This window comes from Sorex araneus, chromosome 9, assembly GCF_027595985.1.
Source record: "Sorex araneus isolate mSorAra2 chromosome 9, mSorAra2.pri, whole genome shotgun sequence".
NCBI lineage: Eukaryota > Metazoa > Chordata > Mammalia > Eulipotyphla > Soricidae > Sorex > Sorex araneus.
The window spans coordinates 65,277,143-65,299,467 of NC_073310.1; the positions used below are offsets into that span (position 1 = coordinate 65,277,143).

Sequence of the window (22,325 nt, forward strand, 5' to 3'; positions counted from 1 at the left end):
CAAAGTGGGGGGGGGGAGAGAGAGAGACAGAGACAGAGACAGAGAGACAGACAGACAGAGACAGAGACAGACAGAGACAGAGAGGTAGAGAGAGGGGAGAGAGACAGAGAGAGAGAGGGAGGAGAGAGAGAGGAGAGAGACAGAGAGAGACAGAGACAGAGAGACAGAGAGGTAGAGAGAGGAGAGAGAGAGACAGAGAGAGAGGGAGGAGAGAGAGAGGGAGAGAGGAGAGAGAGGGAGAGGGAGAGAAAAGGAGAGGGAGAGGGAGAGAGAGACAGAGAGACAGAGACAGACAGAGAGAGAGGCAGAGAGAGGAGAGAGAGGGAGAGGGAGAGACAGAGAGACAGAGACAGAGACAGAGAGAGAGACAGAGAGGCAGAGAGAGGAGAGAGAGGGAGAGGGAGAGAGAGACAGAGAGACAGAGACAGAGACAGAGAGAGAGACAGAGAGGCAGAGAGAGGAGAGAGAGGGAGAGGGAGAGAGAGGATGAATCCAATGCCACCGACCACGTGCTCACACACTGTGGCCTTCCAGGCGCAGGGCACTGAGCCCTCTGCCTTCCTAGCCCCCGATCCACCCAGGCCCCATCACCGTTCTCAAGCTGTTCGCCATGGGGCCCTCTCTGGGGCGGGAGGGGGCTCCGTGGGCGGGAGGCCCCCACTGCGGCGGCGGGCGGGGACCTCCTGCACGGTCTCCGGGCTATTTCCCGCTGGGGACGGCCGCCGGTCATGGCGAGGGCGGGCGGCGCGTCTCAGGGACCCTTCGCTGACGTGCACTCACTCAAGCTGGGCAGCCCTGCCGGGGGTCCCTGCCAGCACGGCCTCTGAGGTGGGCGGCACGAGCGCTGGGTGCTCCAGGAAGGGGGGGCCGTGGCTAGGCGCAGGGCTCAGTCGTGGACAAGCCGCCAAGGAACCCGTGTGACTTCCTCCTGTCTGAGACGCTCCATGGGATCCCCCACCCCCCTGTGCTCTTCCAGAACCTTCTAGCACTGCCGGCCCAGCGCAGGCCCTGTGGGATGAGGCCCCCGTGAAGGCTGGCTGGAGAGGCTTCCTTGCACGGTTCTGCTCCTTCCAAGCCACCGTCCTCTGAGAGAGTGTTCTAGAAGGCAGGTGGTGCAGGAGCCTGTGAGGGCGACGGACTGCCTTGAGCCGGCCTCTGCGTGCCTGCCGCCCCCTCTGCTCCCCAGGAACCCACCCACTTGCCGATGCCCCCCGGCCTTTGTGAGTGCGGCCAGAGGCCTCACGGAGCCAAGGGCGGGGGGCCGGGCTGCCGCTCACGAGTGCGATCTTCCCCACCTGGGGCCCCAGCCCTGGGCCCTGCAGAGGCTCCTGGACACGGGCTAAGGAACAAACACAGGGGCCGGAGCGACAGCACAGCGGACAGGGCGTTTGCTTGCACGAGGCGGCCCCGGGTTGGATCCTGTGGTAATTCCCAGGGGTAACTCCTGAGTGCAGGGCCAGGGGTGACCCCTGTGCTGGGGGTGACCCCAAAAAAGAAAAAGAACAGAAAACACACAAAAAACAAAATCTCTGGCAATTTCTCAAGGGCGAGGACACTGGGGCGGGGAGTTCCTGGAGCAGAGGCTGCTGCTCAGGGCCGGGGGGGCGGGGGCCCCCTCCCCACCTGTCGTGCCTGCCGTGGCCGCCGCGGCCAGTTTATAGCCGGTCCTGGGCCTAGACCTTTCTTGGAGATGCGTCCAAGCCCAGAGTCAGGGGCCTCCGCACAAAAGCTCCTGCCTCAGGCAAGGCCCGGTGGCTCTCACCCGGGCAGACGTGGACGCGGGGAGTGCCCAGTGCCCGGCAGACCATGGATGCGGGGAGTGCCCAGTGCCCGGGGAGTGCCTGGTGCCCGGCAGACCGTGGACGCGGGGAGTGCCCAGCGAGTGCCCAGGGAGTGCCCGGTGCCCTGGCAGACCGTGGAGGCAGCGAGCGCCCGGTGCCCTGGCTCAGCCGAGTGGCTGCGTGGCCGCAGCTCTGAGCTGGCCGTGTGTTGCGAGGGGGCCGTGTCGGGGGCCGTGTCGGGGGCCGCACAGCGCAGCGTCAGCGCTTGGTCGTAACAGCCAGGCCGGGGCCCTCAAGCTGACCGCGCAGGGGGAGAGCTCGTATCTGGAGGCGACTCAGCAGTGACGCCCCCTGTGTGCCCAGAGGCCGGGGAGAGGCGGGCACCATGGCACGGGGGCAGAGTGGACGCTGAGGGGCCTTCCCGGAAGCCGCCCGCCCTCCGGAGAGCCCTGATGGGCCCAAGGACCGGCCTCGTCCCTGAGGGGAAGCTGATTCCCACGCGGTCGTCCTGGGTGAGGGCGCCGGTGCCTGCAGGCCCTGGGGACCCGGGTGGCCGTGCAGAAAGTCCCCGAGGGCTCTGTCCTCTACACACAGGCGACCCCACTGCCGCGGCACCCAGAGGCGCCCCCTCAGCAGCCCAGACCGAGCCCTGACCTCTCTGCCCCCCACCCGCCCACCCGCTCCAGGGGCACTGCCCCTGCCCCTGCATCAGCGCAGAGCGGGAAGGCCCCACCCACTCCGCACCCCGCGCAGAGACAGGAGACGCTGGCAGGGGCCTGGGGCAGCAGTCTGTCCCTCGTCAGGGCTGGCCGGACGACCGCCCGGGGCTGCAGGAAAGTCCTGCTTTCTAAGAGGGTCGTTTCTAAACTAAAGGGGGCCACGCCAGGCGGTGCTCAGGGGCTATTCCAACACGATGCTCTGGGACCAGTGGAGACCAGGGCTCGGGCCCGCTGTCTGTAGTCTCCACACCCCGGCCCGGCCCTGCGTGAGGAAACAGCCCTCTGGGGCGCTGGCCGCAACCCGGGACTCCCTGTGCCGGCGGGTGCTCTGTGCCGGGAGGCGTTTTACTTATTGTATTTTTTAATTGAAGCACCATGAGATGCAGTTACAAGGCCGTTCATGATCAGGTTTCAGTCCTACAGTGTCCCAACACCCGCCCTCCACCAGTGCACGTTCCCCCGCTCCGGGGTCTCCAGTTCCCTCCCGCCCCAGCCTGTCTTCATGGCAGACACTTTCCCTCTCTCTCTCTCTCTCTCTCTCTCTCTCTCTCTCTCTCTCTCTCCCTCTGTACAGATACCGAGATGTCATCATGCTTGCCCCCTCACCCACTCTGAGCACGCAGTTCCTACCCAGAGTGATCATTTCCAACTACCTTCGTCACGGGGGTCCCTTCTCTACCCCCCCTGCCCTCTCCCCAGCACCTGAGGCTTCTGGCCAGGAACCAGCCCTCCTGGCCCTCCTTCTTACTGTTAGGGAGTGTTAGGGTGTCAGTGACACCAGGACAGACACTTCCTGTCACCTTCCTTGTTAACTGAGGTGTTTCATTTCTGCTGACCAAAGGCCCAAGGACACGCGGAGGCTTGGTAAATATTTGTTGAAGGAATGAAAAAGCGTCTGAGGGAATTAGAGTCACTCCAGTGACAATCTACAGAACACTCGCTGCGTCTGGCTCCTTTAGCACTGATAAGAGCGGCAGCTTCACGGCGGACACTGCAGTGTGGACTCAGGGTGGACACAGGCAGGATGCTCAGGAAGGAGCAGAGATCTGACGTCGGCCCCAGCAGCAAGGGTGTGCCAGGCTGTCAGGATGGCCCCAAGTACCATATTCACTGTAGTCGCTGCAGATTTGGTACCTTTTATTTTTGCAAAAAAGAAGTGGGGAGGGGCTGGGGCCATAGCACAGCGGGGAGGGCGTTTGCCTTTCATGCAATCAACCCGGGTTCGATCCCCGGCATCTCATATGGTCCCCTGAGCACTGCCAGGAGTGATTCCTGAGTGCAGAGCCAGGAGGAACCCCTGACCATTGCCAGGTTTGACCCAAAAAGTAAAAAAAATATCTGGGTTGGGGCTAAAAACTCACGCTGGTTTGGGTCTGAGAGGGAGAGACGGGATGCCTGGGACACGGGCTGGGCTGTGACATGTGGCCAGCTTGTAGGGGCTCAGAGTGACCCGGGCATGGTTGGGTGTGAGGGCCCCAAGTGGGCCGGGAGCTGGGGGGCTGGGGGGAGGGGTCCCCGTGAGAGGGGCCCGGGGCGGGCTGAGAGCTGAGCCCCGGAAGCTTCCAGCCCCGCAGAGGCTGCATGCACGGCCACGGCCAAGGAGAGGGCTGGGTGGGGGTGCAAGCTGGGGGCCCAGGAGGTTCTGGGCACCCCCTCCCCAGGGCCTGGTCAGCCCCTCGGGGACTCGGCGGCGGGCAGTGAGGCCGACTTCGGGCCACAAAGCCCCCAGCCCCGGGTGACACTCCCTACTTGGGTGGGGGAGCGGCCAGCAGGCCGTGTGGAGCCCGAGACGGGCAGCGGGTCACTGCGCGGTGCCCGGGCAGCCCGAGGCCTGGCCTCACCTCGGGCTCCTTCCAGGTGGAGGCCCGGAGAATGTGGTCAGGGCAGAAGCTTCTGAGTACGCTGGCCAGAATGCACCGGGGGGCCTTGGCCGGGAAGCTCTCGGGCACTGAGGGCGGAGAGTGGCAGGTGCAAAGGCCCTGCTGGGAGAGACGTTGTCTCTCGCATCACGGCGACGCACCTGAGCCTTGGGGACGAGAGCGGGGCCGGGCACCTCCCCGTCTCCAGAGGCGCTTTGCTCCCCCAATTCACATCTGCCTTCAAGGATGGTGAGTCAACAGCCCGCAGGAAACAGCTCAGCCGGGGGCTGTCGCTCACATGCCCCCGAGCACCACCAGGAGGGACCCCTGGGCCTCGCCGGGCGTGGCCCCTAACGAACAACCAGGCAAGCTAAAGCCGAGAGCACACGGCGCCTCCGGGAAGTCTCCCTGCCCAGGTCCGAGCGGCTCCGGGCCTCATAAGCAGGTTCAAAACCGGGTGAGGAGAAATGACCCAGGAATTAATGAGCTAAACAGGGGACTGGAGTAAACAAAGGGAAAATTATCATTTCAAAACAAAAGACAAGAAACACAATTAAATTAGGCTTCAAAAGACCCAGGAGAAAAGTCATAAAAGGCATAATATGCATTTACCTGGTTCTTTATTCTTTCATGATTTAATTTCTAATTTTATTCACTACCATCCGATAATTGCACGAAACACTTAATTCTAACCATGGGCAATTTAAACTATTTTAATTTTTATTTCAAGGCCACGAGACAAAGGCCTTGAAATAAAAGGCCTTATTTATTACCTGAGGGGATTTTTTTTCTTTAACAAAAATTAAAGCTTAATCTTTCATGTTTTAAAGCATAGGCGGTTTAAGACCATTTATGATAAGGCTGCGGGGAGCTGCCGTGGCATTGAGACGCTGAAGCCAGAGTCTGGGGGCGGAGCAGGTGCCCGCTCCTTTCTGGATGGCCCCGCAGGAGGGCCCGGCCCCGTGAGGGGAGGCCCGGCCTCTCTCCCCACAGACGGGCCTGAGGGGCCGGGAGCTCAGCTGGCTGCAGATGCCACCTCATCGTCAGTCAAGAGCAAATCCTGGTGGCGTCCCTGCTGCCGCCTCAGAGTGGTGTCGAATCCCACCACTGTCCGCGAGGACAGGGGAGTGACTGTCCCAAGGCCCGGGCCGAGCTGGCCATGGAGCCGCTGGCCACCAGATCCATCTTTGTGTCCTCTCTCGAGGACACCCCTGTCAGGGCCAGCACCCGCCGGGGGTCCCGGGGACACCACTCGGTCAGGTGGGCCACAGGCCAGGCGGGAGGGAGCCGCCCCTGCGGTGCCTGTCCTGCACTGACCGTCGGCAATGGACGAGGCGCCTGGCAGAGCAGCAGCAAAGGTCCAGAGAGGCACCACGGAGCCAGGGGCCAGCCGGGACAGTGCCCCTTACACCAGGGAAGGCCTGGACAGGAAGCCCGTGTGGCCCGAGGGGCTGGGGGGTCTGACAGGCGAGCCCGCAGCCATCTCCTCTGCCTGGCAGCCGGCCCTGTGGCGTGCCTCGCCCGGGACCCACAGCAGCTGGCCTTGCCCAGATCAAGCCAACACTGCTTCCTCCCGAACCCAGGGCCTCCCCTCCTCCCTGAGCGAAACGCACTTGGAAAAGCGCAGTCCGACCGCGGCACAGCTTTAGTGTAATTCTGTCTGGGCCCTCCGGGGGGCGACAGACGCTCACAGGGAAACACTCCCGGCTCACTGGGAGCAGGGAGAGGGCCAGGCCGCAGCCTGCCTGTCGCGAGCGTTGTTTTCACTAAGGGGGCGTGGGGGCCAGCAGAGGCCCCGCGGTGCCGGCCAGTACCCGGGGATGAGGCCCTCGAGAACATTTCTGCGAATCGAGTGGACGTGCCAGGACAGTGGCCGCTGAGCACGGTCTGCAGGCTCTGCTGGCTCTCGCCGGGGTGCTCTGAGGACAAGCTCAGGGACGGGCCCCTGCCGCACCCCTGCCCTCAGCCAGGCGCAGCAGAGAGGCCGAGGGCTGTGCAAGGCGGAGCGGGCCGGGAGATGCCCAGACGCAGGTGGGGGGGGCTCACACGCAGGTCTCGGAACCCAGGCCAGGAGAGCAGGGAAACATCCCGGCAACACGGCCCGTCTCCCAGCAACCGCACCGGGAAGGCGGCATTCACTTCTGAATAAGGCCGCGCGCCGAGAGGGAAGGCCCGGCCTGGCCAGCCGCCCTCTCCCCGGGCCTCACCGCGGACCAGCCTGACCGGGGGCTTCAGCCCGAGCCGGGGAGGGGGCCCACGACAAGCTGCGAGACTTACCTGGACATTCTTAAATGGCTCCAAAGGGTGCAGGGGAGGGGAGGGAGAGTCTCTCCAGAGACTGCAGGAGCCCCCCTTCCCGCCCCTCGGAGCAGTGCTCCCTCCCGGCAGGGAGGACCCACACACTCGGGTGCCCCCGCGGCGGGGGAAGCGCGGCGCCCCCTTACCCGGACTGGTGAGGGCCCCCAGGGCGCTGCTCGTGGTGGACAGGGGGTTGGCGTTGGTGGTGGTGGCTGAGCTCTGGGCCGCGGCCGCAGCTGCCGCCAGTGTGGCCAGGTTCTGGAGCTGCAGCGCGTTCATGCCTGCGGGAGGAGGGCAGGTGAGGGGGGGCTGCGCCAGGCTGGCCTGAGCCCCGGCCCTGCAACCCCGAGGGCCCCGCGCCCCGCCTCCTGCAGGTGAGGGGCCAGTGTAGCTCACGGTCACTCAGACGAGCAAGGTGGCCGGCTAGCACCAGCCTCTGTGGGACCTCGGCACAGGCCGGTCTGACGGACCCTGGAAACGTCCTCTGGGCCCTGAGGCTTGGTCCGGAGCTCAAAGGCTGGGCTGGGGCCGGACCGGGCTGGTGGCACACACCCTCCCTGGTGCCCGCCCGCTCCTGCCCTCCCAGGGGCCCACCCCCCGTGCCCACTGCCCGCTGCCCACCTCAGGACTGCAGCCCTCTCTGGCCTGCTGCAAACTGGCAGGTGGGTGTTCGAGCCTTGGCAGGGCCCAGGACACACCAGCAGGGGCTTGGGAGTCCCCCGCTCTCGTCCCAGCTCAGGGGGCAGAGGCCCCGCCCGCTTTCCCCACAAACCCACCCGGCTCTGTCCTGAGGCGCGCAGACTGCCTACTGACCCCTCGCACCCAGGGCCAAGGCCCGGGGCTCGGAGGTGCCCCAGGCGGAACACGAGTTTCCTGACAGTTGCGGGGGCACCGATGTGGGGACCGCCAGGGCGTGAGTGGGAGGGGTCAGGGGGACGGGGATCAGTTTCCCCACCTCACCCAGGGCAGGCAAAGCCCTTCTCCACAGGGGGCACGTGGGCCCTGCTCAGAGGCGCAGGAGGTCTGCTGTGAAGTTATGATTTCAGAAAAATTATTTATAAGGAGAAGGGCATGAAAATTTAATTTAATGTTCACCTTAGGTAATTTTGTGTCTTATTGTTCACAGCAATTACCATAAATCTGCATATCAATAAGCGAGAACAGATGTCAGTTCTTACGGGCCTCCCAGTCAGGTCTGCTGGCTGTGGCAGATGGGCGGAGAGACAGCTCGCGAGGCCGATTAGCGCGTCCTGGGACGCGGAGGGGTCCCCCGCTCACTCCACCGCTCAGGGCGGGCAGAGTCCGGCCCCTGTCCCCGTTCTGCCCCGCCACCCCCTGCCTGGGGACGGTCCACGCCGCGTCCAGCGCTCAGCCCCGGGACCCGGTCTCCGTCCCCCGCTGGTCTGTCCTCCGCCCCCGGGACCCGGTGCGGGCGTGACCACAGCAGCCCCGGTGGGCACCAGAGGCCACAGGGCACCGAGGCTCGGAGGGTCCGTTCCCGCGCCCCGCCACTCAGCGCGGCCAGACTGCGGTGGGCGGCCCGAGTCGGGGACTCCTGGCCCCCTGAACGGTCCTGGGCTCTCTGTGCCCGCACGGCCCAGCCGGTGTGAAGCAGGCCGCTCGGGTCACGCGCAGCATCAGGGCTGGGCCAACGGCCCTGGACAGCAGGCCCGGCCCTGCCGTGCGGGCGCCTGCCGGGTGCCAGGGCTCAGTGCCTGCCGCGTCTCCGGGCCCGGGTCTCCCCGGAGGCTTAAGCCTCTCCGGGTCCCGTTTTCCCGGCCACGGGTGGCCTGCGTGAGCTGTGCCGTGACTCTGGGGCTGAAGCGCCCCTGCTCCTCGGTGTGGGACCCTGTCCTCCCCCAGGGGAAGGCCACTCGCCGGCCATGGCCACAGTCTGGGACGCCCTGAACTCCGGGAGCTGAGGACGCAGCTGAGAGAGTGCTGGTTGGTCTGCTGGTCCTCCTTCCTTCCTCCTTCCTTCCTTCCTTCCTTCCTTCCTTCCTTCCTTCCTTCCTTCCTTCCTTCCTTCCTCCCTCCCTCTCTTCCTTCCTCTTTCCTCCCTCCCTCCCTCCTTCCTTCCTTCCTTCCTTCCTTCCTTCCTTCCTTCCTTCCTTCCTTCCTTCCTTCCTTCCTCCCTCCCTCCCTCCCTCCTTCCTTCCTTCTTCCCTTCCTTCTTCCTTCCTCCCTTCCTCCCTCCCTCCCTCCCCCTTCCTCCCTCCCTCCCTCCCTCCCTTCCTTCCTTCCTTCCTTCCTTCCTTCCTTCCTTCCTTCCTTCCTTCCTTCCTTCCTTCCTTCCTTCCTTCCTCCTTCCTTCCTTCCTTCCTCCCTTCCTTCCTTCCTTCTTCCCTTCCTCCTCCCTTCCTCCCTCTCTCCCTTCCTTCCTTCCTTCCTTCCTTCCTTCCTTCCTTCCTTCCTTCCTTCCTCCCTCCCTTCCTTCTTCCCTTCCTCCTCCCTTCCTCCCTTCCTCCCTCTCTCCCTCCCTCCCTCCCTTCCTTCCTTCCTTCCTTCCTTCCTTCCTTCCTTCCTTCCTTCCTTCCTTCCTTCCTTCCTTCCTTCCTTCCTTCCTCCCTTTCTCCCTTCCCTCCCTTCCTTTACTTATATATATTTAAAGAAATTTGTTTCTAGGGGGGAAATAAAGGCACGGGCTTCAAGGACAATGAAATACACCCGCAGGAGCCTTCGGATTATAGGGATTTTGGTCTAATCCATTTCTGCTTTACGATCCCTCGCAAAGGACGCTCCCTTCTTACGGCATCACGAGCACTCTGGAGCTGAGTCGGGAGGGAGGCAGAGCTCCCGTGGCGGGCGGCGCAGCTGCTGCACCGCCACCTCGCATACCCGCTTCTGCCCGCGCTGTGTCCGCGTGCCCTTCACCGGCCCTGGCAGACAGGGCAGACACGGTGCTGCGTGAGGCCGCTGTGTCCAAGCCAGGTGGGGGGGCCCCAGGTCCCCGTCCCCGCGTGGGCCGTTCCACGTGAGCTCCCGAGGTGCTGCCTCGACGCCACGCCGGGCCACGCTCCCGACTCAGACCCGCATCACGGCGCTGGGTGGTGCCACGGGTGGACGCCCACAGCACAGCCTCTGGGGCCTTCCTGGTCGACACGTCCTGCCCGGGGAGTGTCGCCACACGTGGTGCCAGGGCCGAGGGTGGCGCAGAGGAAGGACAGTGCAGAGCCTTGGGGGCGCCCTGCCCGCTCACTCTGAGGAGCCGTGGGCGCCACCAAGGTCCTGCTGGCCCGGTTTCCATCCTGGGGCCCTGGGGCTTCCTCTGGGGAAAGCCCCTCCTTTGGGATGCGGGCGGGCTGACGGGAATTCTCAGCCCTGCTCTCAGGGCCGGAGCCTGCATGCCCCCAGATACTCACTCGTGCCCTCAGATGCTCTCTTGTGCCCTCAGATGCTCCCTCGTGCCCTCAGATGCACACTCGTGCCCTCAGATACTCTCTCGTGCCCTCAGATACTCTCTCGTGCCCTCAAATACTCACTCATGCCCTCAGATGCTCACTCGTGCCCTCAGATACTCACTCGTGCCCTCAGATGCTCTCTCGTGCCCTCAGATGCTCTCTCGTGCCCTCAGATGCACACTCGTGTCCTCAGATACTCTCTCGTGCCCTCAGATGCTCACTCGTGCCCTCAGATGCACACTCGTGCCCTCAGATACTCTCTCGTGCCCTCAGATGCACACTCGTGCCCTCAGATGCTCTCTCGTGCCCTCAGATACTCACTCGTGCATCCCCACACAATCAGAATCACACATTCATATACTCACTCATATACTCACACACTCATGCACTCATATACACATTTATACACCCCCACACTCACACTTTCGTACACTCACATTCATACACACTCATACACTCAGATATATACCCATATACCCACACACTCACATTTTCATGCACTTTCACTCATTTATACACTCACCCTTTCATAAACAAACACACTTATATACTCATATACACATCCATATATTCAACTTTCATAACTCACACATTCATACACCCATATAAGCACTCATACTCACACTTCTGCACTCATTCATACACTTACACACTCATATTCTCTCTCATACGCTCACACATGCATGCACTCACACACTCACTTTCCTGTTCTCACACGATCACACATTCACAGTCATCCTCACAAGCACTCGCTTTCACACACACTCCTACACTCACACTTGCATATTTGCGCTCACAAATGCTCTCACACACTCACATTTATACATTCACACTCACACACACCCTCTCGCGGACACGCATCTGGGGCTGAGGCTGAGGCGTTCGCTGACGACAGCAGACGGAGCCCCAGTGCTGACCCTGTGCTTTGGGTCCCCCCGTGGACACCGGCTGGGCTGAGCAAGCTTTGCTGACGCACCGATCTCCCCCCGCCCCGGGGCACCTGCGGTGGAGGGGCTGGGCAGGGGGCACAGCAGGTACGAACCTGACCCGGGAGCCCGTCCATGCAGGTCGCCCTGGGTGCCCAGAGCCAGCCGCCCCCCCCCCCCAGCCCTGCGCCGGGTCCCCCCGCCTGTGTCCTGCCTTCTGCTGCCTGGGCGGAGGGGGCTCCCTACACATCCCCTAGTCACTGAGCAGCCCCTTCTTCCTGCCTCAGAGCTCCGGGACACCCGCACAGGAGCCCTCACTGCCCAGTGCTCGCGGGAGTAGCCCAGGCCGGGGGGACCCTCCCGGAAGCTGGCTCTCAAACTCCCACCCAGGAGCGAGCGGGCTGGAGGGGTCCTCGCCACCCCCCCGCCTGGACCCCAGCGTGGTGGGCGCGGGCACTTACCGGCCATCTGCTGGATGCCGCTGAACGCGCCCAGGCTGCTGGACGAGGTGGCCTGCTGGAGGAGCTACGAGGGAAGGCGAGAGCTGAGACCGAGGTGGGAGCCCCCCTGCCCGGGTGGAGGGTTCCAGGCTCGCGGCCGTAAATCCTTAGTACTGTCCCATCTCCACTGGGAAACGGACGGGAGAGCAGTAACACTCCCGCCTCGAAACAATTAACCACCGACTGTAACAGCCAGGTCAAAGGCACCGAGGCCTCGCCGTGGGGCGAACGCTCCCTCGCTGTACCTGGCGCCCGCCCGGACACCCACCTCTCAGCCGGGGCCACCCGGGCCGCCCCCACACCCCACTGGACTTGGCGTCTGGGCCCACGCATCCCCTCACCGCCACAGCAACCACAGACACACCCGCCTGGGCCGCCCGACCACACCGCCGCACGGGCACAGAACGCCAGGACCAAGGGGACGCTGCGGCCACTGCAGACCCCGAGACCTGCCTGCCATGTTTGCCTGCACCCCTGCAAACCTCCCCGAGACCCCCTTGCTATACATGCCTGCACCCCTGCATGCAAGTCTTGCTGTACACACCTGCACCCCTGCAAACCTCCCCGAGATCCCCCTGCTGCGCATGCCCGCACCCCTGCAAACTAGCAGTCAGCGGCCAGGTCAAGGGCCTGCGCTTCCGGGGGGCTGTCCAGACGCTCCTCTGGCCAAGGGCCTCGCTGTGAGGAGGCTGAGACGAATGGGGAGGGCCTGGACCCCAGAAGCAGGGCTGGGCCGGGGGGTGGGCAGCACCCAACTCAGGCGCCCCTTTCGGGTGTGCTCTGTCTGAGAGCTGCTCTGGGAACCTGGGGCAGCAGCGATGGTCCGAGCAGGCCAGTGGAAGGGCCAGGAGAGGGCCAGAGCCAGCGAGGTGCTGGAGTGGACACCAGATCTTGGGCACGGGGAGGCGGCGGCTGGCGTGCTAGGCACAGAGCAAAGGCTCGGGGGTCAGAGGAGCTGGGAAAAGGTCACTGCACCACCCCAAGGGGTCCGAGCAAAGTCCAATGTCCGGGCTTTGAAGCTTTGAAAACTGGGCCGGAGACCCACACCTCAGAGGACAGCTGAGATCTCGGTGGCCACACGTGGCTGTGCCCAGGGGCCTCTTTGGACAGTGCTTTGCGGATGGTGTGTGGTGCCAGGACTCAGCAAGTCACCGCAGTCCTGCATGCAGGCGGCGCCTTGCTTCACGCTGCTCCTTTCTAAGGAAATGCTCGTATTTAAAACCAAAACTGGGCAGGAGACCTTGGTCAGACCCTGGCGCTCGGGCCCCAAGGAGACCGGCACGGCCACAGACCGGAGGTGGCGCGGGGCCCTTCACGAAGGGGCACCGTCTCAGACCCTGGTCACCAGCCATGTTTTAACATACGGATGCCGGCGTTGTCGAGTGAGGGGAAAAGGGGGCTTCGAGACCACACAGAGATGGGGTTTCCCGGCCCTCAGGTGAGAGACGCCTGCTTCAGCGGCTCCCCCGACCCCACACTTCCCGCATGGCTCCCGGGACGAAGGGCCCGTGGGACTTTCCTGGGGTCCCTGCAGGGGTGGGGGCTGAGTTCCCTGAGGTTCCTGAAGGGATGAGGGCAGCCAAGCTCCCCAGGGATCCTGCAGGGGTTGGGGGGGCAAGTTCCCTGGGGATCCTGAAGGAGTGAGTGGGGCTGAGTTCCCAGGAGTTTCTGCAGGGGTGAGAGACTGAGCTCCCCGGGATTCCTGCAGGGGTAAGGGGGTGAGCACCCCAGGATTCCTGCAGGGGTGAGGGGGTGAGCTCCTCAGGGCTCCTGCAAGGGTGAGGGGGTGAGCTCCTCAGGGTTCCTGCAGGGATGAGGGGGTGAGTTCCCCAGAATTCCTGCAGGGGTAAGGGAGTGAGCACCCTAGGATTCCTGCAGGGGTGAGGGGGCAAGATCCTCAGGGTTCCTGTAAGGGTGAGGGGTTGATCTCCCCGGGGTTCCTGCAGGGGTGAGGGGGTGAGCTCCCCAGAATGCCTGCAGGGGTGAGGGAGTGAGCACCCCAGGATTCCTGCAGGGGTGAGGGGTTGAGCTCCTCAGGGTTCCTGCAGGGGTGAGGAGGTGAGCTCCCCAGGATTCCTGCAGGGGTGAGGGGGTGAGCTCCCCAGAATTCCTGCAGGGGTGAGGGGGTGAGCTCCCCAGAATGCCTGCAGGGGTGAGGGGGTGAGCACCCCAGGATTCCTGCAGGGGTGAGGGGGTGAGCTCCTCAGGGTTCCTGAAGGGGTGAGGGAGTGAGCTCCTCAAGGTTCCTGCAGGGGTGAGGGGCTGAGCTCCTCAGGGTTCCTGCAGGGGTGAGGGGGTGAGTTCCCCAGGATTCCTGCAGGGGTGAGGCGGTGAACGCCCCAGGGATCCTGCAGGGGTGGGGCTGAGCTCCCCACGGTTCCTGCAGGGGTGAGGGGAGCTGAACGCCCCAGGGATCCTGCAGGGGTGGGGCTGAGCTCCCCGCGGTTCCTACAAGGGGGGGAGCTGAGCTCTCCTGGCTTCACCACTGCACCCTCAGGACAGCCACCAGCCACCCGTGCCCAGGGTGTCACGTGGCCCTAGACGAGCGCCCTGGTCCGGGGCGAGGCCCCAGAGCCGGGTGCCCCTGCGCACTCACCGCCAGGTACTGCGGGGTGAGGCCGCCCAGGCCCGTCAGGTTCCCCCACGTGGCCGTGTTGAGCTGCTGCATCTGCTGGGCCAGCTGCTGCTGCAGGCGCCGCTGCTCCTTGTCCTTCTGCGTGTCCGCGAACTTGACCACGATGGGCGAGGAGCAGCCCTGCGGTCAGACACAGTGGGAAGCGGGGGGTTAGCGCCCGCCGTGGGGCTCGCCGTCCCCTCGTGGCGCCCGCCGGGCCGGGTCTGTCTGTCTGTCTGTCTGTCTGTCTTCTTCTCGGGGCAGAACCGGCAAGAGCCAAGTCCAGAGACTGTCCCGGGCGCTCTCGGGGGCCGGGGGGCCGGGGGCGCCCGCTGCCGCCTCTCCAGGGCTTCCAGAGTCTTCCTTCCGCCTGGCAGGGCCTCGGCAGGGCCCCGCCCCGAGTGGTGCTCCCGAGGGGTGCTCCCGAGTGAGCTCCAGGCTTGGTGAGTGCGGAGAGGGCCCGGTCTCTGCGGGGCAGCCCGTGTCCACTGTGGGCGGGGCCCGGGAGGGAGCTGACGGGGCCAAGTAGGAGCCGGCCGCACGGTCTTCCTCCCGCGGGGCGTCCACTCTCTCCAGCCCCGGGGTGGGAGCGGCTCCGGACGGCTTCTGGGCACCCCAAGCTCCTGACTGCTCTAGCGGCTGCTTCTCGGAGGCCGGGAGGCGGGTGCAGAGCGGCCCCCGGGTTGGGTGGGTGGGCTGTGCCTGAGCAGGTGCTGGCTGGGGAGATGAGGGCCTTGCTCCGGGCGCCACTGGGCAGAAGCTGCTTCCTCTCTGTCCTGGCCCCTCCACGCAGGGCCGGCCCCACCTCCCGTCACCGTCAAAGTCTTGCTGAGGCAAAAAGCCATTCGACCCAAGTGACGTCAAAAAACAAAACCCCCAAACGAAAAGCCCCTCAGGGAACATGGCAGCTCTGCCCCGGCCTGCCTGGGAGCCCCATTTCCCACTCCGTGCACGAGTCTCCCCTCGTGGGGGCCCGGGTCACCCCCTGCTCTGGCCCAGCTCAGGGGTGGGGGCTCCCCGTCTGTCAGTCTCGGGGCTGGAGCCTTCCTTGGCCGCGATGGGACCTGGCCTGTCCGTCGGGGGACAGCCGTCACCTCACCTGCCCAGCCGAGCTGCAGTTTCTTCCTTAAGTACCAAAAAATTAAAAAAAAATAAAAGCCCGTAGCAGCCAAAAATCAGGCCAGTAACGACCCTGGTTAAAAGTGGTCTTAAACCCAGCAGGTGGGACTCGGGGTGCAGGTGTGGGCAGGTGAGGGGCAAACACGGGTCCTCTTGGGGCCTCTTCCCCGCATCACGTCCCTGTCCTCTGGAACTCAAGCTGCCAGTGACCCCGAGTGACGCGAGGCCACAGCTGGGCGGTCACGTTCGCGCTGGTTTGGAGAAAGGACCAACGAGTTTCCCCCTGCAGTCAGTCGGACCCGGGATAGGAGCTGCGAGGGCCGGGGAGGGGGTCTCTGCCAGGTTTGGGGTCTCAGCAGGGCTGCGGGGGTTTAAGCGTGCCTACGCCCTTGCCCGCCTGCTTCTGGGGGGGGGGGGGCGCTGCCTTCTGTGCCGAGGAGCTCTGGGCAGTGAACTGGGACACAGACATGTGTAGGGGCGTGTGTGGCGGGAGGAACGGGGAGACAGTGCTTTGAGCAGAGCTAAAAAATAAAAATTAAAAAATAAGTGAATGAGCTCAAGGGGGTGTCCACTGAGGGAAAATCACGGAGTCACCGGAAGTGAAAACCATGAGATGAGACAGACATGGAAGAACCAACGCAGGGAGAGAGAGATCGTTTCGCTCTTTCTTCCCCTAATAGCCTTTTTGCTTTTCCTCTCCCAACTGCGCTGTGTGTGTCTATGGGACAACAGCGCCACAGAGGGGCCGGGAGGGGCTGCGGGGGCCTCGCCCAGGCCCCGAGGGGGCTCGGATCCTAGAGGGGCAGGTTCACTGAGCTGGCTTTCAGGTTGGGGGGTGAGTGTCTTAGACACGCATTTCACTGCAAGGAAAGCACAGTAATTATATAAGATCTGTGGAGAATATGGAAGGCAAAATGAGGCTCAAGAAAGACAGTAGGCTTTGCAATGCTGTATGGAACTTGGGAAGGACAGGGGACACGGAGTGACAAGGCCATGCACGATCCCGCTTCCAACCCCCCCTGGGCCGGCTGTAAAAAAGTTGCCCACAAAACATGACGCGGAGTGATCACTGAGCTCCCAGCATGCTTTGGGAAATGCAGCATTGCAAAAAACAAACAAAACAAACAAAAAGAACTACCCACGCACCCCCGCCCCCCAAAAAAGGAGGTTAAAAAAAAAGAAGCTCAAACAGTCAGGGTTGGTTTTTTTTTTTTTTGCACACGAAATAAAATTGAAAATGTTTTCTTTTTCTTTTTCTTTTTAGGCAAAAGATGAAAACATGACTTCAGCTACCACAAGGCTGCCTCCGGGAAAGTCCCCGACACAGAGATACAGTCCACACAGTACGGCCGAACATGCACCCGAGACACCCAGACAGCACAGGAGAAGGACCAGCATCTCACTCTTGGAATGCTTTTGTGCAAAATTCCGAAAGGCCATGATCCAAATCACAGACGAAAAGTACAGAGCCATCCACTAGGAAAGGGGGACCCCACGCCCGCCAAAGCTCCTCGGACGGGAGGAGGCAGCCCTGGGCTCGAACAGCGTCTGGGCTCGCTTGAAGCGAGAGAAAGAGGGTTTTCCGGCATGCCCCCGGGCTCCGGCCTCGGGACGGCCGGGCCCCTTGTTCCGAGCAAGTGCATCAAAGGAGCCCCCATTCAGCACTGGGCAGAAGCTGTGACGGAGTTGGGGTGGGGGCGGGGTGGTGGGGGCCTGTTCATGTTACAGTCACACGGCCCGGGCGGCGTCTGACCCAGTGCCAGTGCCACGTCAGAGCACAGGACCCAGACGCAGGGTAAACTACAGCGCAGGGCCCTCGGGGAGGGCCTGCAATCAGAGGCTCAAAAATCAGGGCAGAACCAGTGCACGGTTGACTAAATGCATCTCGTCATTAGGGAGAGAGGGAGAGGGGGAGAGAGAGGGAGGGGGAGAGGGCGGGGAGCGAGAGAGGGCGGAGGGCGAGAAGGGGCGTGAGGAGGGCCGGGAGGACGCATGGGCGAGGGCGAGGGCTGTGGAGGGTCGGGTCTGTGACTGCCATGTGAACGACTCGCCACGGAGAGAACTGCGTTACCATCCCATCATTTGCACAGAGAGAACAGAGAAAGGGCAGATGATACAGTACCTCCATAGTCTGAGACTGGTGCATGGCTTTGATTGCATTCTGTGCCATTGCCCTTGTAGAAAATGTGACAAACGCACAGCCTGTGGGGAACAAGGGGACAGGGGCAGGAAAGACAAAAAACAACAAGACAAAAGGGTTGGACGCTTGTTAAACCAACACAGTCTACGAGAACTGCCACAGGACGACACTGTTCTCAGTAGTACAGAGAATAAACAACTTCTCTCTGGGTTTACCGCCTTTGGCTTTTGTTTCCTTTTAAATCCACACTCCTGACTCGCTAATCTGACCCAAAGCAGGAAGATTGATTGATCAGTTTGGTTTCCTAAAACGGTGACTCGGACGAGGCAAGTTGGATCCTTCATTTATTCATTCATTTATTTATTATTAATTTTCCTTTTTTTTTTTTTTTTAGCCACAGGGTTGGAAATGATTAAGATCTCACTTGCATTTCCTCAAATAAAAAGTTGCTCTCTCTCTCTCTAACCTTTTTTCCTTGGCTGATTATCTTTACTTCGGCATCCAGTTAGGGCTTCCTTGGTCTTTCACATCTCAGTGGTGATTTGGGGGCAGCAAATAATTAAATCGTCGCACCAACGGCAAATCAGCCAATAAATCCCATGAGCTCAAATTGTCCACCACTGAATATTCAGTCCTTGGGGTGGTAAAATATACACGTGCATCTTGATAAATCTGGGCAACGCGGACAGACACCCCCCAACCCTGTGTCAAGTACTTAGTCATCATTAATCAGGAACGGAGAGCAAAGGCCCTACTCCGAATAGTCAACAGAGCCATGGACAGTTTGGCGTACCCGAGGCTGCACACGTTTCCCTGGCTGGGAGACCTGTCCAGCCTGTGCCCAGTGGCACGGCACGCCCAGACGGTCCTCTCTCTCCCTCTCTCTCCCTGTCTCTCTCTCCCTCTTTCTCTCCCTCTGTCTCTCTCTCCCTCCCTCTCTCTCCCTCTATCTCCCTCTCTCTCTCCCTGTCTCTCTCTCCCTCTCTCTCTCCCTTTCTCTCTCTCTCCCTCTCCCTCTCTCTCTCCTTCTCCCTCTCTTTCTCTCCCTCTCCCTCTCTCTCCCTCTCCCTCTCTCTCTCCCTCTCTCCCCCCCATGTCCCTGTCTCGGCTCAGGGGGCGGTGGCAGCCCCCACGCAGGTCACCACTTTCGTGACACGACTAGTCGGCCGTCCCCGACAGCCCCGAAGCCTCTTGAAACTGCATCTTATTCCTCGGAGAGGAAGGCTGCGAGGCCCATGCCGCCGGGCTGTTCGAGGGGCTTCCCGGGCTGCGCAGACACTCCCCGGAGGCCCCCGCGACGCCCCTCGCAGTCTGCATCAGAAGGATTCCGTGTTCCACTCCATCCCCGAGCCCTTGGTACCACTGCCACCAGGGTGCCCAGAGGAAGCCGCCCGACAGAGGGGTGGGTTCGGGCAGGGCGTGCGGAGGTGGAGACCCCGGGAGTCCCCAGGCCCCCCGCCCCGCTCAGACTGGCCTAGCCCTGCCCAGCAGGGAGCTGAGGACGCTTCCCCGCCATTCTCCCTGGGCACCGGGGAGGGGGCGGGCGCATGGGTGGGGGCTGAGCAGCCTGCGGCCCAGAGGCACCAGCCAGGCCGCGACACTGCGGCTGGGAATGCTTTGGGTCCTACTTGGTGCCTCGCGGTTGCTTTTTCCCGCAGGACCGCCCAGGACGAGGCGTATTCCCTCGCGCTCTCCCGTGACGCTGGCTTCTAAGAAGCCCAAGTTCGGGGGCGATGGACGCACTGGCCTTCAAGCGGCTGCAGGGGTCCTGCTCGTGGACCCCGGGGCACTGTCCTGGCCGGGGGCTCGGCCACCCCCGGGGACAGAGCATGGCCGGGGCAGCGCCTCAGCCGCTCTCCAGACGGGCGCTCAAGGCGGCCCCGCATCCCTCGCCCGCCCCAGAAGCCAAGGGCAGCGCCAGCGGGAGACACTGAGACACGGTTTCTTTGTCATTTCTCTGCTGCGGCCCCTGAGGGCAGCCAGGAGCGGGGCCGCTGCACCCCCAAGCGGAGGCGAGGGACGCACTGAGAAGCACGGACAGGGGACAGAGGTCAGAGGTCAGTCAGGCACAGCTGGGGCAGGCGCCACAATCCCAGGACAAGCAGGACGTGGGTGAGTCGCTCAGAAAGACAGAACCACTGCGGGCCTGGAGGGAAGGTTAGCAACAGCACGGGGCTCCTCGCGCCGGGAGCTGAGCCCAGAGCTGGACGGGCCGTCCCTGCCCTACCCAGGGCTTCTGAGAACCCCGGCGACTGTCTAGCCTTTTTAGGAGAGAGAGAGAGAGAGAGAGAGAGAGAGAGAGAGAGAGAGAGAGAGAGAGAGAGAGAGAGAGAGAGAGAGACGGAGAAAGAGAAAGGAGAGAGAGAGACAGGGAGAGAGGAGAGAGGGGAGAGTGAGAGACTGAGAAAGACAGAGACAGAGAAAGAGAGAGGAGAGACTGTGAGACAGAAAGATAGAGACAGAGAGAGGAGAGACTGAGACAGAGAGAGGAGAGACTGAGAGAGACAGAGACAGAGAGACACAGAGAAAGATAGGGAGAGACTCAGAGACAGAGAGACACAGAGACATCAGAGACAGAGAGATAAAGAGAGACAGACAGAGATAGAGAGAGGTAGAGAGAGACAGAGAGAGACAGAGAATCTCTTGTGCCCGTCAGGCCCCTGCCGTGTGCCATGTCTGATCAGGAGAGAACACCCAGTGGAGAGCCCCCGTGTCCGTACCCCTCGGGGAGGCTCCGTGCTGGCCTTTGTCATGTCTCTGCAGCTGGGGCGGTGCTGTCCGACCGGGCTCTAACCCGTGGGGCAGAAGCAGTGGGTGGAGCCGACCCCTCCTGCCCACCCGCTCGCTGCCTGGCGCCTGTGGCCCGGGGCCGGCTGAGAAGGTTCTAGAATGGTGCAGGGGCTCTGCCGCAGGCTGTTCTCCGCTGCCGAGCGTGAGGAGACCCGAAGGCCGGCAGCCCGGGGAGCACTGTGTCCCGGCTACTCCTGCCCGCCGCGCCATCCGCTCTGCCGGTCAGGGAGGAGCCCGTGCCTAGGCATCGGGCAGGACTGGCCGGGAAGGGTCCCCCACGTCTCCTCCCGCCGGCAGCTCAGGGCGAGACTGGGCACGGGCTGCGAGGGGCCCCGGGGTTCGAGAGCCGCGGGCAGACGCCTGCTCGGAGCCAAGGGAGGAGGTGAGCAGGGCCAGGCTCCGGGCTGAGTGTCTTCCAGACAGGAGGGCCGAGGGGGCGCTGGGGGACCCTCCCCTGACCTGCGGCAGGCCGTGGCCGCAGCCCGGGGGCAGCTCCCTCAGGCCAACCTCGCCCTTGGCAAAGCGTCTGGTGAGGGAGCCTGGAACATTCCCTGGAGTCAGGTGACAAAAGGCCACAGGGGGAGGGGGCTTCAGGCTGATGCTGGGCCCCCGGGCCTGGGAAAAGCGGGGCCCCCCACACGCTTGAGCGAGCCAGCCCCAAGCCCCGTCCTCAGCCCTGGCAGCACAGCGGCCCCCCCCGTCTGGCCGCTTCACCCGTCAGGCCGGGAGGGTGCCGGGCGCCGTCTACACTGGGGATACCGAGGCTGTAAAGGGCAGTGGGCACGGGGGGGGGGGGGTGCTGGGGGCTGCCCGTCTCCGAGAGAGGCCTGCAGGGCGCAGGCACCGTGGACGCAGCCCCCACCGTCCCGACTGGCCTCAGGGTTCGCGCCCGCGGCCCCTGGCTGAGACACGGCTGATGGCCAGTGCGGGGGGCTGGGTGGGGGCGCTCAGGGCCCGTCCCCCAGGGCCGGGGCAGAGGGCAGAGGCGTCACCCGAGGGGCCAGTGTGGCCTGTGGTGGCCAGAGGGGCAGTCTGGGTGCCTGGGTGGGGAGGGGCGCTGAAGGGACCCCCGAGTCCTTCTGGCCCTGCGTCCACCCTGGCTGGTCCTTCCCACTGGGCGAGCTGCGTGGACAGCTCAGAGCCGCCCGCTGCCTCACTGTGGGCGCGTCCCAGCACGCAGGGCCCGGACACGCCTCGCCCCACCCTGGGGAGCAGAGACGCCCCAGGGACCCTGGCGTACCCGGCCTTCCTCCACGCTCCCTCGCTGGCCACGCCCACGGCTGGGCTGGCCCCTTCCTTCCCCGCGCCCCCGTCCCCCTCGAGCCCCGCTGCTCTCGCCTTTGCTCAGGCCTGGTTTGGCTTCGGGCCGTGCTGAGCCGCGCGGGCCTGTGGGCGGGCTGCCTGGCACCAGGCACCTGGACTCTCGCAGGCCCGAGCCGGCCTCAGGGGCTGGTCTGGGGGACCCAGGGCCGTGAGATGTCGGGTGCCCCTCCCCCGCTGGGGCTTGAGGGTCCCGCATGGCGCGGCTGCTCTCCAGCCCCTCTGCGCCCTGAACATGGGGCTGGGCTGGGCAGGGGTGTCCCCTGCACTCACACCCCAAACCGCACGGCAGAGCCACGTTCCTGCCCCCGCACAGTGCCCGTGTCCCTGCCGCTGCCTCGCCGGGGGGTCTGGGAGTTCTGGCTCTCCTGAGGTGCGGGGACGGGCTGGGCAGGGCGTGCGTGGCCCTGTGGGGACAGGGCGGTGTGGCGGGCGGGGCAGTCTGGCCCCGGGCCCCGCGTGCTGCTCTCGGGGATGAACCCCAGCGACTGCCCTGGGCTCCCGGGGGCCACGGCCCACCGTGGCTGGGGCGGAGGTGGCGGTGGGACACTCAGCCTCTGCGGGGTTCCCGGCCTCCCCCCTGTGGAGCCCACCGGGGAGGGCTGGGCGCCAGGCGGTGCCACTGCCACGGGCGGGCGCACTCACCTCGGCTCAGCCCGTCGGGCCCCCGCAGGATGCGGCACTCCTCGATCTGGCCGAACGGAGAGAACATGACCCTGATATCGTTCTCGTTGCACTTCTTGGAGACCATTCCTATGAACAACTTCCTGTCTTCCACGGCTGGGGGCAGAAAGCACGCATGAGCAACACCCGTTACTCCGCCCCGCGGTGCACTGCGGCCTCGCCCCGGGGACCCCA

The 22,325-nt window shown here is 63.7% G+C and overlaps 1 protein-coding gene across 12 annotated transcripts in view; it reads right to left on the reverse strand.

Moving 5' to 3' along the window:
• The window catches only part of CELF2 (CUGBP Elav-like family member 2), a 626,712-nt gene that overhangs the window by 17,900 nt on the left and 586,487 nt on the right, over positions 1 to 22,325 (reverse strand). For all 12 annotated transcript variants that reach the window (XM_055147423.1, XM_055147418.1, XM_004605318.3 and 9 more), the window contains 5 exons: positions 22,113 to 22,247; positions 17,340 to 17,419; positions 14,081 to 14,239; positions 11,446 to 11,509; positions 6,804 to 6,938 (listed from right to left, as the gene is read on the reverse strand). In XM_055147423.1, the coding sequence (XP_055003398.1) occupies positions 6,804 to 6,938; positions 11,446 to 11,509; positions 14,081 to 14,239; positions 17,340 to 17,419; positions 22,113 to 22,247 (573 nt within the window). The remainder of the gene's footprint in view (positions 1 to 6,803; positions 6,939 to 11,445; positions 11,510 to 14,080; positions 14,240 to 17,339; positions 17,420 to 22,112; positions 22,248 to 22,325) is intronic.